The sequence below is a fragment of the Esox lucius genome, chromosome 14, assembly GCF_011004845.1.
Source record: "Esox lucius isolate fEsoLuc1 chromosome 14, fEsoLuc1.pri, whole genome shotgun sequence".
Lineage (NCBI taxonomy): Eukaryota > Metazoa > Chordata > Actinopteri > Esociformes > Esocidae > Esox > Esox lucius.
This window is the reverse complement of record NC_047582.1, coordinates 18,472,717-18,487,080: the sequence shown is the minus strand read 5'-3', so window position 1 is coordinate 18,487,080 and position 14,364 is coordinate 18,472,717. Positions and strand designations below refer to the sequence as shown.

At 41.8% G+C, this 14,364-nt stretch overlaps 1 protein-coding gene across 1 annotated transcript; it reads right to left on the bottom strand.

Annotated features, from left to right (window-relative positions):
• Positions 1-4,328: 4,328 nt before the first annotated feature.
• On the bottom strand, positions 4,329-13,968 carry ddx54 (DEAD (Asp-Glu-Ala-Asp) box polypeptide 54). Its single transcript, XM_010877813.4, has 19 exons — positions 13,689-13,968; positions 13,232-13,361; positions 10,436-10,506; positions 10,163-10,351; positions 9,974-10,023; positions 9,840-9,881; positions 9,502-9,719; positions 9,336-9,397; positions 9,055-9,186; positions 8,766-8,976; positions 8,467-8,598; positions 8,157-8,378; positions 7,899-7,972; positions 7,592-7,798; positions 6,915-7,066; positions 6,668-6,781; positions 6,260-6,370; positions 6,017-6,117; positions 4,329-5,428 (listed from the first exon to the last, which is right to left on the bottom strand). The coding sequence occupies exons 1-19, from the start codon at positions 13,803-13,805 to the stop codon at positions 5,133-5,135; spliced, it is 2,631 nt and encodes an 876-aa protein (XP_010876115.2). The 5' UTR covers positions 13,806-13,968; the 3' UTR covers positions 4,329-5,132.
• Positions 13,969-14,364: the final 396 nt, after the last annotated feature.

Below are 14,364 nucleotides of genomic sequence, written 5' to 3'. Positions count from 1 at the left end.
GACAATGTCATAAACAGTTTGATTAATAATAATAACATCTCACTCATCCACCTGCTGAGCAAATGTTCAAATTTGCCCAATAAAAGATTCACACTAATGGTCACAATGATGCAGCTGTACTGTCAGGCAATGAGTTAGACCACTGGCCCATTCAGCGCCTCAGTGATCATCATGGATAGTGATGTTTCTCCCCCTGATTTACTGTTCTGATGGGAGCAGATGACATGTATTCCAGAGAGATTTACTTGTCACCGGGGGTTAAAATATTTAGCTTGAAACATTATAAAGTTAGAGACACATTTGTAGGTAGAGAACAGAAACCATTCAGTTTAATTCAACCACAGTATGTGTCTTTCCAGTTCTTTGTACAAATTTTTTTATGAAAATGTATGCACAAACAATACAATGTACTGGATAAGAGGTAAATGACTTAAATATGAATCTTCTAAGAACCTTTGTTGTTCCAGTTTCTTTTGCAACCCCATTTTCAAATCAGGGTAGTCTCAGAAAAGTTGCTTTAGGAGATCCCATCCTAACCATAACTGTCCATTAAGAGGGTTTAAAAACGTTATCCCTCTCAGCAAATGAATACATAAAATAGACAAAGGAGGTAAAGAAGGAGAAAGGAGGTGCAAAATGAGCCCTAAATAGATCCCTTTGCATGCAAAGTCTTCTTCCCAGAACCAGCAGCAGCATATTTTGCTGCAGTATGGTGTAACTGATTGGCTCTGCTGAAAATACTCTTTCCTGTCGGTAAGAGAGTGCATTGAGATTTACTACATAGGGTCATTTCTACAGTAAGACCTCAGCCCATTGCTCCTAGATCACCGCCAAGTGGTTGTAGTGGTGCCAGGACAAAGGAGTTAGTTCCATTGTGCTTCATTAGAATGGATACGAAGCATCACACCACCATCAGACATAAGTCAGGGCCGTAGGAAGAAAAGAATGTATTAAGCATTTAAAGTAGCAATGTTACCAACACATTGGTGGGTTAATTCAACCAAACACAAATTGGAGTATTGACAGAGTATGCCTTTTTCCATGGCCAAAACAAAAGCTCATATTTGGTACTGTATATATACTGCCTTTATGCAGTACAGTACTACTCCCTGGAAACATCCCTCATAAGATAAAGAGGTCAATAGAACACACACCGTGGGGAATAAAACAGGGAAGGGGTCATTGGTGTACACTTCCTTTTAACTTCTTTTAACAGGCCCACAATGGAGTTACTGAATAATAACTTGAAAATGCCAATACATTGGCATGCAATGCTATGATATACAATTAAAATGACAAAATAATTAAGAAAAAGGCAAAATAGATGAAAATGTATGAAATAATAAAAGGGCTATCCTGACAGTTAAGGAGCACCTCTCAAGACCCATATTTGACCATATTGCTGTTTCCATGCTTGTTAATAATTTACATCTTTATTAAGAAATGACATACGTAACTTCAACCAGTTCCTGAATATCATTACGTATCACAGAAATAATTTCAACACCTCTGTGTTCCTCAGTGTAACAATGTTTTGTAAATGCAAATTATACCAGTGGAATCTCAAGTGTAATGGTCACTGAGCTAAAAACAGAAGTCACTATCATAAACATAGAAGGAGCTATGTACGTCAAAAGTGATAATGTCAACCTCACTCCAGAGGGTTGACCTTTTCACAGCATTGATCCGTTTCCTCTTTTGAATAAGAAGTGTGTAGGCAAGAGATGAACATATCTGAATGAAGACACATGGCATGGCGGGTTTGAATGAACCTGACTGGTCATCATTGGAAAGCCATTAGATGAATACGACAATCCTCCACACACACAACCCCTTCATCGAGCCTCTCAAACCGAGGTCAGTGTCCATTCAGGATTGATTGGCTCGGACAGTAGCCCATCAGTATGTTTACGAAATGGCATGGGACCTCACAATACAATATCATCACAATACTTAGATGCCAATTCCATATGTATCACAGTTCAGATGACTGTGCATGTATTGTGATTTGATATTGTGATTTTGTCTACCACAACTGAAATCCCCAGCTGGGACCTGAGGCCCTTAGTAGAGCCCAGTAAGGCACACCAACGGTGGCAGGGACCGATGAACTTCCAGGGCAAGACAGCAGATGAACTATGGGAGGTGGATACATTTGGGATATGCTTACCAGCATCCTTCAATATTACCTCTGAATGGTGTGAGGGGGGATGTTGTGATTTGGGGGAATAATGTCATTTGCCAGAAGAACTAGGACTACTCTATGCCTTCCTTGCTACATTTTATGTCCAACAGTGGATGTATCTTGCGGTTAAGAGTTAATTCAAGACCATTTTAAAGACCTGTGAAAAAGCTTGTGCCAAATGTGTTTTTACACTCCTATTTCTAACACACAGTCACCCTAATTACAACACAAAGTTAAACCAACCGAACACTGCAGCAACCGTAGAGAATACAGAAATATTCTACTCCAAAACAGTCCCCCCCTTACATAGGCCAATGTATAGGAATGTCCAGGGTTTATGGTTGAAAAGCTAACCATAATTTACCAAAGCTGATTGAAACTTAGTTGTTTTGTTAATAAACAGATAATTTAAGGCAACCTACGATATCTTTGGTCATGTATACTATGCAACGGTACCACTGGTAATACCCAAAGTCTGTGTTGTTTTCTATGTTGTAGATTCAAAGTGCTGAGGAAATGCTGTGCTAATGCCAGTCATATCTGTCTTGTCATTCCAGTAGCGCCCTTTGCCTTGTAAGTGATGAGAAAGGGCAGAGGATAGACAGCCCTTTAGGGTAGTCCATAGACTCAGGAGCATTAGGACAATGGGGAGGCTGTTTTGGTTCAAGAGTACGCATATTTACAAGAATACATTAACAGCTGTCAGATGAAAAGTGCACACAATATTAAAAACAGTTCCATGTCATACAAACATCTTTTTTATGGTGTTGATGAGAAAGACAGAACTGGGTGACAAAACTCTTCGTCCTTTTTTGACCAGACATACAGGGCTGGTTTCACAGACAAAGATTAAGCCTAGTCTTGTCCTCTTATTTTTAGTCCTAGAATAGGCTTAATCTTCATCTGTGAAGATTAAGATTAAGTCGGCAGATAACTAAAACCCTCGTAGACGAAAGCCGACTAAACCGTCTTCCTCCGTAATGGTAGGCGAGTGTTCCCATGGAAGTGGTTCGGTCGGCCAGCATCTGCCCCGGTCATCCCCATGCACCTAGTACCCAGGCCCTGGTGTGTCACATGACCTGGCGGGGCCTTCAGGCTTTAGTCTCTATGGACAGTCTCAAGTGGATGCTGTGTAAGGGGCCTGCGACACAGATAAGACTGCTGTTATTAGTCGTCTGTGTAGTCGCTGCTGTGGCGCACTGGTGCGGCCATCTGATAGGGCCGGTCTGTATCTCCACAGGATTACCTCCTATCACGGACACGATTCCCATCCCGCCCTGGAGCGGCCATCTGATAGGGCCGGTCTGTATCTCCACAGGATTACCTCCTATCATGGACATGATTCCCATCCAGCACCGGAGCAGCCGGCGGTGTCCTATGTCATACTGTATCGGCGCTATGCGTGCTGTTCAATCAAACAGGGAGGATCCTGGGTCTTCCAGGAAAGTCAGAAATAGTTTTCTTTGAGCCGGGCCAGAATGTATGTACAGTATGCACTGTCTGGTTTACTGCTGATTTCCTCTGGATACATTTAAAATGTTTGCTAAATAGGAGCCACATTTCAAATCTGTAAAACATTTAAAGCTACGTACATGTATATTACCAAGTGTATTTCCATTAATGCCCGTTTTAAATGTCTCAGCAATGATATATTGTCAATTAAAACCTAGCACCTTGAGTAAATTAACCAACAGAAACCACAAATGTTAATTCTGTTACAGTAGACCTCAAGATCATTTTGACCAGATAGCATGATAGCTTGAACACATATTAAACAACTTGCATCTAACCATATCCAGATGGACTATACTGTCTTTCCAAACACATGCAGCACAATGGCAGGACTTAAAACACAGCACAGTCAAACCTGTCTACTTACTTTTCATGAACCATAGAGTCACCACAGCTTCAGACATTTGTTTAACTTTGTTCACACATTCTGTATATCATTTATTCTAAATGCAGTTAACTGTCATTCAACAAACCGGATAGGGTAAAAAAAAAAAAAAGAGGGTACATATTGTTTTTATTTAACTAATTTAAATTCAGTTTTTACCAAACATTATGAAAACTTGGAGAAATGAAACTGCATAAATAGTTTTGATTATTACTTTGTGCTACAAAGACATCCAAACATGCCCCGTTTAGCATTCAGAAAACAGCCATTTTATTGTTGATCAATTGGGGTCAATAATGTGAGTAGAGACAGCTTTGCGGCTCTTTGCGGCTGTTTGCTGACAGAAACATCTCCTTAATTCTCCCTATTTTAGCAAACCTCCATCTTCACCACACCCTTGTCCCAAGGCAAATCCCTCTGGCTACACTGCTGTCAGCTGGATCAAATGAATACCGATCTCTAAAACGAAGTCACAAGTTCTTTTGGCTGACCTCTCTCTAGGCTTTACTGACACCTTGTGGTAAAGCTTGGCAGAAGTTTATTGTTTTCACTATGTGGGACATCGGTTTGACTTGCCATAGAAAGCACCGCTCATTGGGCAGCTTTGTATGACCTCCTGCTGTGACTATTTTTTGCCTAGTCATTACTAATGGAAAAAATGACAGTCACAGAAAATAATCACATTTGTATTTGCTTTGAATATTATACACAAACTAGTCACAAATCTATAAAACACAGAACTTTGTCTCTGCATTGAGGCGAGTGGCACAGAAAACGTAATTACAGATCTTCGGACAACATCACACTGCTGTGACATGCATGGAGCTCTGAGATCACCGTTTGGGATGTGGTGCAAATTAATAGCCTCCAGTTGTTTCTTCTTGTTGCTTTTATACGTCATCACAGCAAAACCAGTACAGATGGAGGACGGGTCTTCTGCAGGTACCCATGTACTCAACCCTCCAACTGGGCACCAAAAAAAGCCTCTCCAATTTGTTGGATTCTCTCACCAGATTCTTCTTCACTGCCTCCACCTGTTCTCTCCGAACCTTACAGTCTCTTCTTCATCTTGCCCTTCTTGTGGACACCTCGGCCAAAGCCAGACCTGCTTTGATCTTTGAGGCTCTGCTTGCCCTTGGTCCGGAGTTTCTTCAAGCCTCCGCTCTGCAGGAATCTCTGTTTCTCTGTCTTCTTGCGCTGCTTCAGGATCTGGTCACGGCTCTTCAGTTCTGACCGCGGGCCCCGGGAGCCTGTGCTACCACTCCTCTGATGTCCTGGGGGACCCAGGGGCGTATGGTTGGGGCCCCTGGATGGGCCACCTCGGCCACGGCCATGCCAGCCTCGTCCTACAAGAGAGGATACAGTGTTAAAAGTACAGAAAGACAGGCCAACATTTCAAACGGTCAGCATTATTTGAACAAACTGTATTATAATAAAACATGGAACTTTAGAAAACATATTTTGAGTGTTTTGGAATAGCACTTGGGTGGTAGAGCAAATGTAAATTATTGATGTCTGCTTGAACTTGGCTGCATTTAAACAGCCAGACCAGTAACGAAGATACACCCCCTTGGTCTTTTGACCAATTAGATAATCAGCTCTTAAAAACATCAGATACAAAAAAATCTTACCTGTGTACTATATTAAACAAGTTACTGGCAAATACATGTCAATTGGGCTGCCTGTTTAAAACCACAGCAGCATTTTCCTAAATGACTCCACAGACATTTGCATTGCAAACTATCCAAGTGGCCAAAAATAGCATTCCGTGTTGCTGAGTTCAAATGTGAATTTTGACTCATGAAGTCAGTGACTTGAAGTAACAAAAGTGGGGAAGAATCAAAAACGTGTGCATAGTCCTTGGAGGAGCACCTGAATGCCCCTTTAGATAACCATCACAACCAAACAAACACCTCTGATGATTCCACTCCTACCTCGGCCGCCTCCCCTGTGTCTGCCTCCACCTCGAGTCTCTTCATCAGAATCACCACCCCCTCCTTCATCCACCTTGTACTTCTTCTTCCACTCCTCATAGCTGAGACACAGTTAAGGACAAGCAACATCCTAATAACACAACACGTGTCATCTCCATGTACAGCTGGTGCACACAATAAGCCGAGGCTACTGAAAAGAAATAACCCATCACAACAGATCCACCTGAGATGGCAAAGGGATACAAGTTCTTCTTGTTTTTGTTATTGACCATCTGTCCACTCTCCGTTCTTATCTTATTCTTCTTGTCGGCTTCCTTCCCAGATTCTTTGACAAAACGCTTTCTCTTGCGATCCCTGCAAACAGATGGAGTAGTGAGTTCACCTGGCGTGTGATACAGGTCTAATGGTACGTGTGGGGTATATCTGTGTCCTCAACGATCAAAAAGCCTGACAAGTCACTCCCCAAGAGGAAAAAATTATATGTACTAAGACAATTGGGTTTAGCGTTAAAATTGGAGTTAGGTTTAAGGATTAGGTTTAGGTGCTGGGGTTAATTCAAACGAAGGCATAAAGTTTAGGTCATGGATGGGATTAGGGTATAAGGAACATGGATTTCTGATCAACACAAGATCAGAAAAACTATTCTCTTACCACTTCATCATGTGTTTGTGCTGATTGAGTCTTTCCCCTTCATCTCCCATTAGGTCCAGAACAGCAGTGGAAGCTTGCTGCTCGAACGCGGTTCCTTCAGCCCCCAGAGTCAGTCTGTAAACACCATACAAACGTCAGTGTGTTTTCACCATAACTCAAATAGACCATTCTCTGAGATTCACAGAAGTACTATTTGTGTTGTTCAAACTAAGCCAATTGGCCTCGGTAGTAAGCCTCCATTCCATACCCCCTCTCAGAGTTGAAGTCTTTGGGTCTGTAAGGGATGTAGTTCTCCTCATCGCGACCAGTCCGTTTGGTTTTCTTGCTGTCTGGCCTTTCATTCTCCCCATCCCCATGGGGTTTCCTCCTCTTCCCCCCCACCACCTCAGAGAACACTCCCTGGTGGAGAAATGACAAGTACAGCATGAGAGTCGTTAAGGTGTGCAGGCCCTTTAACCCAGGTTTAACAGGGTTATTGAAATATTCTAAACAAAGTTTACATTTGGGTACTTACGAAGTGCAACACAAACAAATAGGCCTGAAGATACTTTTTCTAAAAACATTTGAAATACCAATTTAAAGTGTTACATACGAGGATATAGCATGACATTTTAAATTAGCAATTTTAATTTAAGAACAGCCATAGAGCCCATATTTTATGACAATGACAGTGTACCCCCATCTGTTATGTAGTAGTACCGCGCTTGAAAACGTACACCAGGAACTTTTAACAACATGTATTTGGAATATCTGAGAAAAATACAAGATACCATTCAAGTAATTAAATCCTTTCCAAGACAATTTCTTTTTATGAAAACTCCAGTCCAATCAATACCAAATTTATTTGTCCAGCAAATTGAAATTCTATAAAGAAAACTGAGGGTTGCCACCTTTACACTAGGTGATTGTGGTGATAGTGCTAACCTGAAGGTCCTCCTCTTCGCTGTCCTCCTGGCCGGCCATGTGGTGCATGGAGGGCAGAGGAGTAACAGGAACATGACAGCTGCCCTCTGCAGCCTGAATTCCTCTCTTGTGTGTGAATTTGTCCACGAGCCGCGAGTCCCTGGAGCGCTTGGCTCGCATCACCACGCTGGCATTGGTCTTGCTGTTGGAGTTGATCTCAAAGATGGTCTGAAAATAGGTGCCGAGGTAGAATTCAGGATCACTACAGGTTATTCATGTATTAGAGCCAAAGCTTCCATGTCTCCATTCATTTCCCAACCAAACTCACAGCACGAGCCTTGTAGCCCTTAATGCAGTCCACCATTTGAAGGCGCTCCAGTTCCATTTTCTCCAAGCCAGACCCTGAAAATAGACCAAAGAAATGTGGGTCAAAGAGTAAGGTAGAGTCGTTGCAATTTTCACGACAGAACCTGATCTGAGGAAAATCCACTGAGACAGAAACAGCCCTGATTAATGACACATTTAAGGACCATCTGCAGCGTTCTGGAGAGTACCATACTGTGGTTAGCCGGGTCACCTCACTGACCTAGCAGGGGGTGGACAGCCATGCCGGGGAGCTCTGTGTTCTTCACACGTTTGATGGACTCTGGCGAGGGCATGGGACGGGACTTGATGTACTGCTTGTAGGCGTTGTCCGCAATGCGACGCAGGTTCTGCAGGTCATCAGAGGTCTCATGGGCTGTGATCAGCTGGGACTCCTCATCATCCAGGATGCTCTGGGGAACCCGACCAAACACACCGTCTGAATCTGGAGAGGAGGAAGAGGAGGAGAATGAGGCAGGAGGAAGGGACAGAAATGCATCCCTGATGGAGAAGGAAGTGCCCACAGCTGGTACCTGGATGGTGCTCGGGCGTGGCCAGCTGAAGGGGTCTCCCCAGGAAGAGATGAAGGTCATAGAGAAACGGTATCTCGTCTGTACACACAAGGCTGTAGGAGGCGCCACTCCGGCCTGCTCGCGCAACTCGACCTGATGTTGAAAAGGCACAGATTAGCCAACACCAAGCAAGATATTTCAATCAGTTGTTTGGGTTGTTGGCCTTTTCATTTCACATACACAAATGACTTGTCAATAAGTCAAGAAAACCAAACACTGAGCATAATTCTGGTCAAATCTCGCCCATTTTGGTTACCTACCAACTCTGTGCAGGAAGAGCTTGGCTTTTGAGGGGAAGTTGTAGTTAATGACGTTGTCCAGCAGGGGGATGTCTATGCCGCGAGCAGCCACGTCTGTCACGATCAATACCATGGCCTTGCGGTGAACAAATTTACCAATGTTGATCTTCCTGGCAGTCTGGTCCAGAGCGCTGTATATGTAGGCGCACTCAATGCCCTCAGAGGTCAGTAGCTAAACATAAGCCAACATAGAGTCAGACAAGAAACAAAGCAACCAAACCAAATTCCTGATTCATTACGCGCAACTCACCTCTTTGAGGTACTCCACATGGTGTTTGGTGGCAACAAAAACCACTGTCTGCTCCTGGGGCTTCACCACATTCCTTAGAAGGTGAAGCAGCAGAGCTGGCTTGTCATCCATCCTCAGGTGGAAGAATCCCAACTAGAAGAGAAGCCAATACAATGTAATGCTACAACTTTTATCCTCACCGAAACAAGCACAGGTCTCACATGTGGAGACGTCAAGGGATTCCAACAGGGAGTAGCTTCCAACTTTGTTAATATCGATTTTACAGAAACTTCTAGCTCTACCTTCAGCAGCTCACTCAGCTTGCTGTCCAGGTCCAGACGAATCAGTACTGGCTCAGTCAACCCTGAACAGAACACCAGTTTCAGATGGCTACACATTTTGCTGCTCAATATTATGATGGGTTGTGTGTGCTCAACACACCGCCTGAGACGTTTAGGACATGCTTACCAGCTCTAGCAAACTCCACCAGCAGTTTGGGCAGGGTGGCAGAGAACAACAGGGTCTGTCTGTTGTCTGGGAGCCTCCGGATGATCTCTTGGAGCTGGTCAGCAAAGCCCATCTCAAAGAGCCTGTCAGCCTCATCAAACACAACGTATTCCACACTCTGTAGCTTCAAGTTCATATCCATGACCACATGCATCAGACGACCTGGGGTACCAATGATTCTGCAGGCAGAAGAAATACATCTATCTCAGAGAACAAAAACAACTATAACCCTTGTTATGGTCTGAAAGGGAATTATGGCGAATCACACAGATACACGGTCAAGGCCAGAGTCTACCTACATGTCTGGGTTTTCATGAAGTGCAGCAAACTGATCATCCATCCTGAAAATAAATAACAGGTTCAGCGACCTAGTGATGCTTGAAAGCACAATTATTATTTGAAACATCAGACTGAAGAATAAATGAATGAATACCGGTCTCCGCCAAGGATTAAAGCTGTCTTAAGGCCAGTAAATTTTCCCAACTGAAACAATAAAAAGTATATTAACATGTGATGGTACATCCAAAAAACAAAAACATAAAAAATAGATGAGTTTGTTTAGGAACTAATGTATATTATATTGTAAAGTAATGGATGACTAATATTAAAAGACAATCCTGACCTCCTTGGTGAACTTCATGGTTTGTAGAGCCAATTCCCTGGTGGGGGTCAGAATGAGAGCCCTGGCCCCCGTCTGGGCCTGGGGGGCCTTCAGCTTTTCAAACATGGGCACCAAGAACGCCGCTGTCTTTCCACTGCCTGTCCTGGCCATGGCAACCACGTCCTTGCCATCTAGAATGACTGGGATAGTCTGGAAAGAGAATAGAGGTCTCCTAAACATATATGACAGACACACAGACCAGTGAAATGGAAAAATCCAGGGCCATTGGCATACCTTTCTCTGGATTGGAGTAGGGACTTTGTAGCCCTTCTTCATGACCCCTTTAAAAACAGGGTAACTGAGACCTGCAACCATCAACATACGGCGGTTAGGACACTCAGGTCATTATTGTAAAACAGGGTTTGTACACAATCCCACAACATCATTCTCTCTGGGGACATGAACTGTAACTCGGGCTGCATCAATTCACTTAAAGACAGTAACTCTAACAATTATGTCAAGTATCCAACGCACACTGTGCATTCACGTTTGCCCTCTGCGGCTGTGCTTTGCATTTGATTTCATCTATATTTATTAAACACAAATGAAATAAAATGTAATCATTATCTCAAACGCTAATGAAATGCAATTGGATCGTTTTTACCTATTTTGACCAAAAGGCCCTTTCAAGACCAAATAATTACAAACTATCACAACTCGAGTAAGCAGGGGTACAAGTGAAAGCCTGGAGCACCCAGTGGGACTCCTGTTCTTGTTATCCCCACAGTGAAGTGTGGCGCATCCAAGAGCTAAAGGTTATCAGAATTCAGGGCCTCTCACCAGAGACTGGGGTACACAGCAGGCTGGTAGAAAACCAAGTTGATTCAAAATGAGATTATCCTCCAATTCAAACTTCTACACATAAATATTCAAGGGTCCTAGCTAGTTGTTACCCAGATAAATATATCGGTTTCTTTGGATTAATGATCTTGATAACTGGTGAGAGAAGATGTCAGTCTCATTACGCATTAAGTATTTCATGTGGTACATGTCAAACACAAAAGACAGCAGGGTTTATAGATAAGCTCCAAATGTTCAGTAATTATCGACTAGTAGCATGGGAAGGTACTGGTTACACAGGGAGGACATTCATAAATGCTTGCTGGGCAGTGAATAAAGGATCAAATGTAACTTTACAGACATTACCTGTGGAATGTGGGGATTGGGGTGGAAAACATCTTGCTATACTGGGTTTTATGGCATTCAATATGCCAAGGCAACCGCCTTCCTGAAATCTTGCACAGCCTCTGTGTCAGCATGGTAAAGCATGATTTTGAGCTCATACATCAAAAACCTGCGAAAAACTGCAGCCAATGTGACGCCAGGAGGAACATTTTTCCATATTGGCAGTGTTGCCAGATGGGGACATTTCCTCCACAACTGGGATATATTTAATGGGCTTTTGCAGGTTTATTTTGGTATAGTCCGCGGGGGATATTGCAGTTTAGCCTAACGTAAAAAATCTGGCAACCTTGCATACAGGACCACACCGGTCCTGACATTGCAGAAATGAGTAACATCGGAAAAACAAGTGGATCCTATCTTTTACACCCAAGCATGTAAAAACATTTCAATAACTTCATTACCCTTAAACTCCATCCAAACCGCATTTTTAACATTTCAGATTACTTCTACTAGGCCAAGCCTATAATACAGATATTTTTTAAAGAGTGTTTGCGAGACAAACGAACATGACTGGTGAAAAGTCGATCAAATTAGGATACATTCTGTCCCCAAAAATACTACATATGCAATATACATTGTAAAATATTTACAATTAACATATTTAAGTCACTAACAATATAAACATATGAACGTGAAGACGCTGGATCAGTGCAAGCAACAGGGCCTATTACAGCAAAATGAAGCCGAGAGAGGAAGATAAACGATGTGGCATCAGGGCAACTACGATGAAAAAAACACCACGACAAGGCTGTAATATACACAGTCCGGTTGATGTTGTTTTTTACGCAAGTCTAATGAACAGGAACATTGCATAACAATGAAAATAAACAACAATAATATTGACTAAGATTAATTATAAAGCTGATGAGCAATTTCTTTTTTTAAATATGTTAAGAATAAATACAGTGCTTGTATTTGAGTCGCTATTAGGGAGGACATTGTAGCGCGCATTAGCTGCTTAAAAGGACATGGAAAAAATGGCAGATTTAATACTATAATAGTTGTCTTTTTCAATGGTGCAGCCAGATATTATATTAAGTATTTCTGAGAGGCATCTTGTAGAGCACGGGTTTGGGGTACCACCTTTACAGTTCTCTTTAAAGAGAAATGTTACTACTGATCTATTTTCCTTTACGGTACATGTCCAATAAAATAGTATTCACATATCACATGCAATCAAAATTGTGAATTTCCTCACGAGTACAAACCAGTGGGCCACCTATATTTCCTGGTTGTAAGCAAAATTCATAGGGATTTCTCAGTGATTTTCAAATCATTCTAAGTAGCAATCTCAAAAAGACTAGGGATCTACAGAGAACCTATAAAAACAAATACCCCATTTTGTAAAAAACAGACTTTGACAAGAAAGTAAAGCTTCTGTCAGAATGTAGTCTTTACAAAGCCAGATAAAATTAATGATGTCATTGTTTGACCTCTCCCATATTGACATAAAAAAAATAATCTGCTGTGGTGCATAAGAAGCCTATGTCCAAAATATCTCAGATCATTTATTAGTACCCCAAAGACACCCCAAATAGTGTCTAGCAGTGGAATTTCTACATTATTGCTGTAACAATTATTTCAAAATGTGTTGACAAAAATGTAATGCTGGGGTACTGACATATTCTATGTAGAAAATGTGTCTCTGAATAGCCCTGACACAAGTGAATCTCAATTTTTGAGAAAAAGTCAACGGTCAGTAGAATAAGTATATTGTCTGTTCAATTAAAACATATAAATTAATGTATCCATTCATGCAGCTACAGTGGCTAAACATTGGTACGAAGCAAGTGTTTGCTGCATATTGATAATGTTTGATGTATTGCACTCATGTTCAAATCTTACCCATGGACTGGAATCCCCCGGACTTCTTTTTCTTCTTATTCTGAGCTCTGACCAGCTCCCTGGTGTCTGGTTCCACATCAGACTGACACTCTGTTGAAGCAACTGGGAACCGGGGTAACTTTGTCCCAGCCTGAAAATACGTTCAAAGAGATGTGTAACTTAGTAGACTCATTTCCAGCTTCAGTCGATGTTACGCTCTTAATAACCCCCTCTTGTCTAGAGCGAATTTAACAGGTTTGTATGACTGGCGATACATACATCTAGGCCCAACTTTCACCCAGCCCCAGAAGTTGACACCCAATGATAATTGCTAAATAGTGTTACAGATAGCTAGGCAAGTACAATCATTTTATGCATACCATATCTCAAAATATTAGATCAAATAGTTTACCCAATAGTTTACAACAGGCTAGATAACGTTAATAGTAACAAATTGGTGATTGGTTGTTACACTTACAGAATCGTCATCCCGAATTGTAGCAGCAACTTCGAAGTCACCACCGTCCGAGTCGTCAGGGTCCCGGTGCCCAGTGTGTCTCTTTTTCTTCGTCAGCTTCTTCTTTCTTTGAGCCATTTTGATGAGTGTCGACGCAGTTTAAATATGAATCTCTATTCAACCGTGAACCGTGGGTTCACAATATTTATAGATCTAAATTAAATGAGTTACTCAACACACGACAACAACATAGAAAGCAGACATTTTGAAACACGTGTGATTCTACACGAAAGACTCCTGCGTCGGCGCATGATATGACGTCAACGCGTTTCTCCCATTTTTGGGGATTGCGTTTTTTTATTGCAGAAATATGCATACAAAATGTAATTGTACTGCTAAACTGACTAAATTATTACGATATAAAACAGACCAACACCAATCAATTAGAGAAAGAGAAAATATATGAAATAACATTGAACAAATATATTTTGAGTCTGCCAATGTCCATAAGTTCTCTTGCATTTTTCCATTCCTTATCTTCCAGTGTTGAGAAATTGTACATTCCTTTTTTGTTCATTTTTTGTTTCTACACTGTGTATCTGTATAAGCACAGAATGGCTTTTTGTTTTGGCTATGTCTCTGATTGATTTATCATTATAATTATGATGAATCTGCATCATGATGGCCATTAGCATTT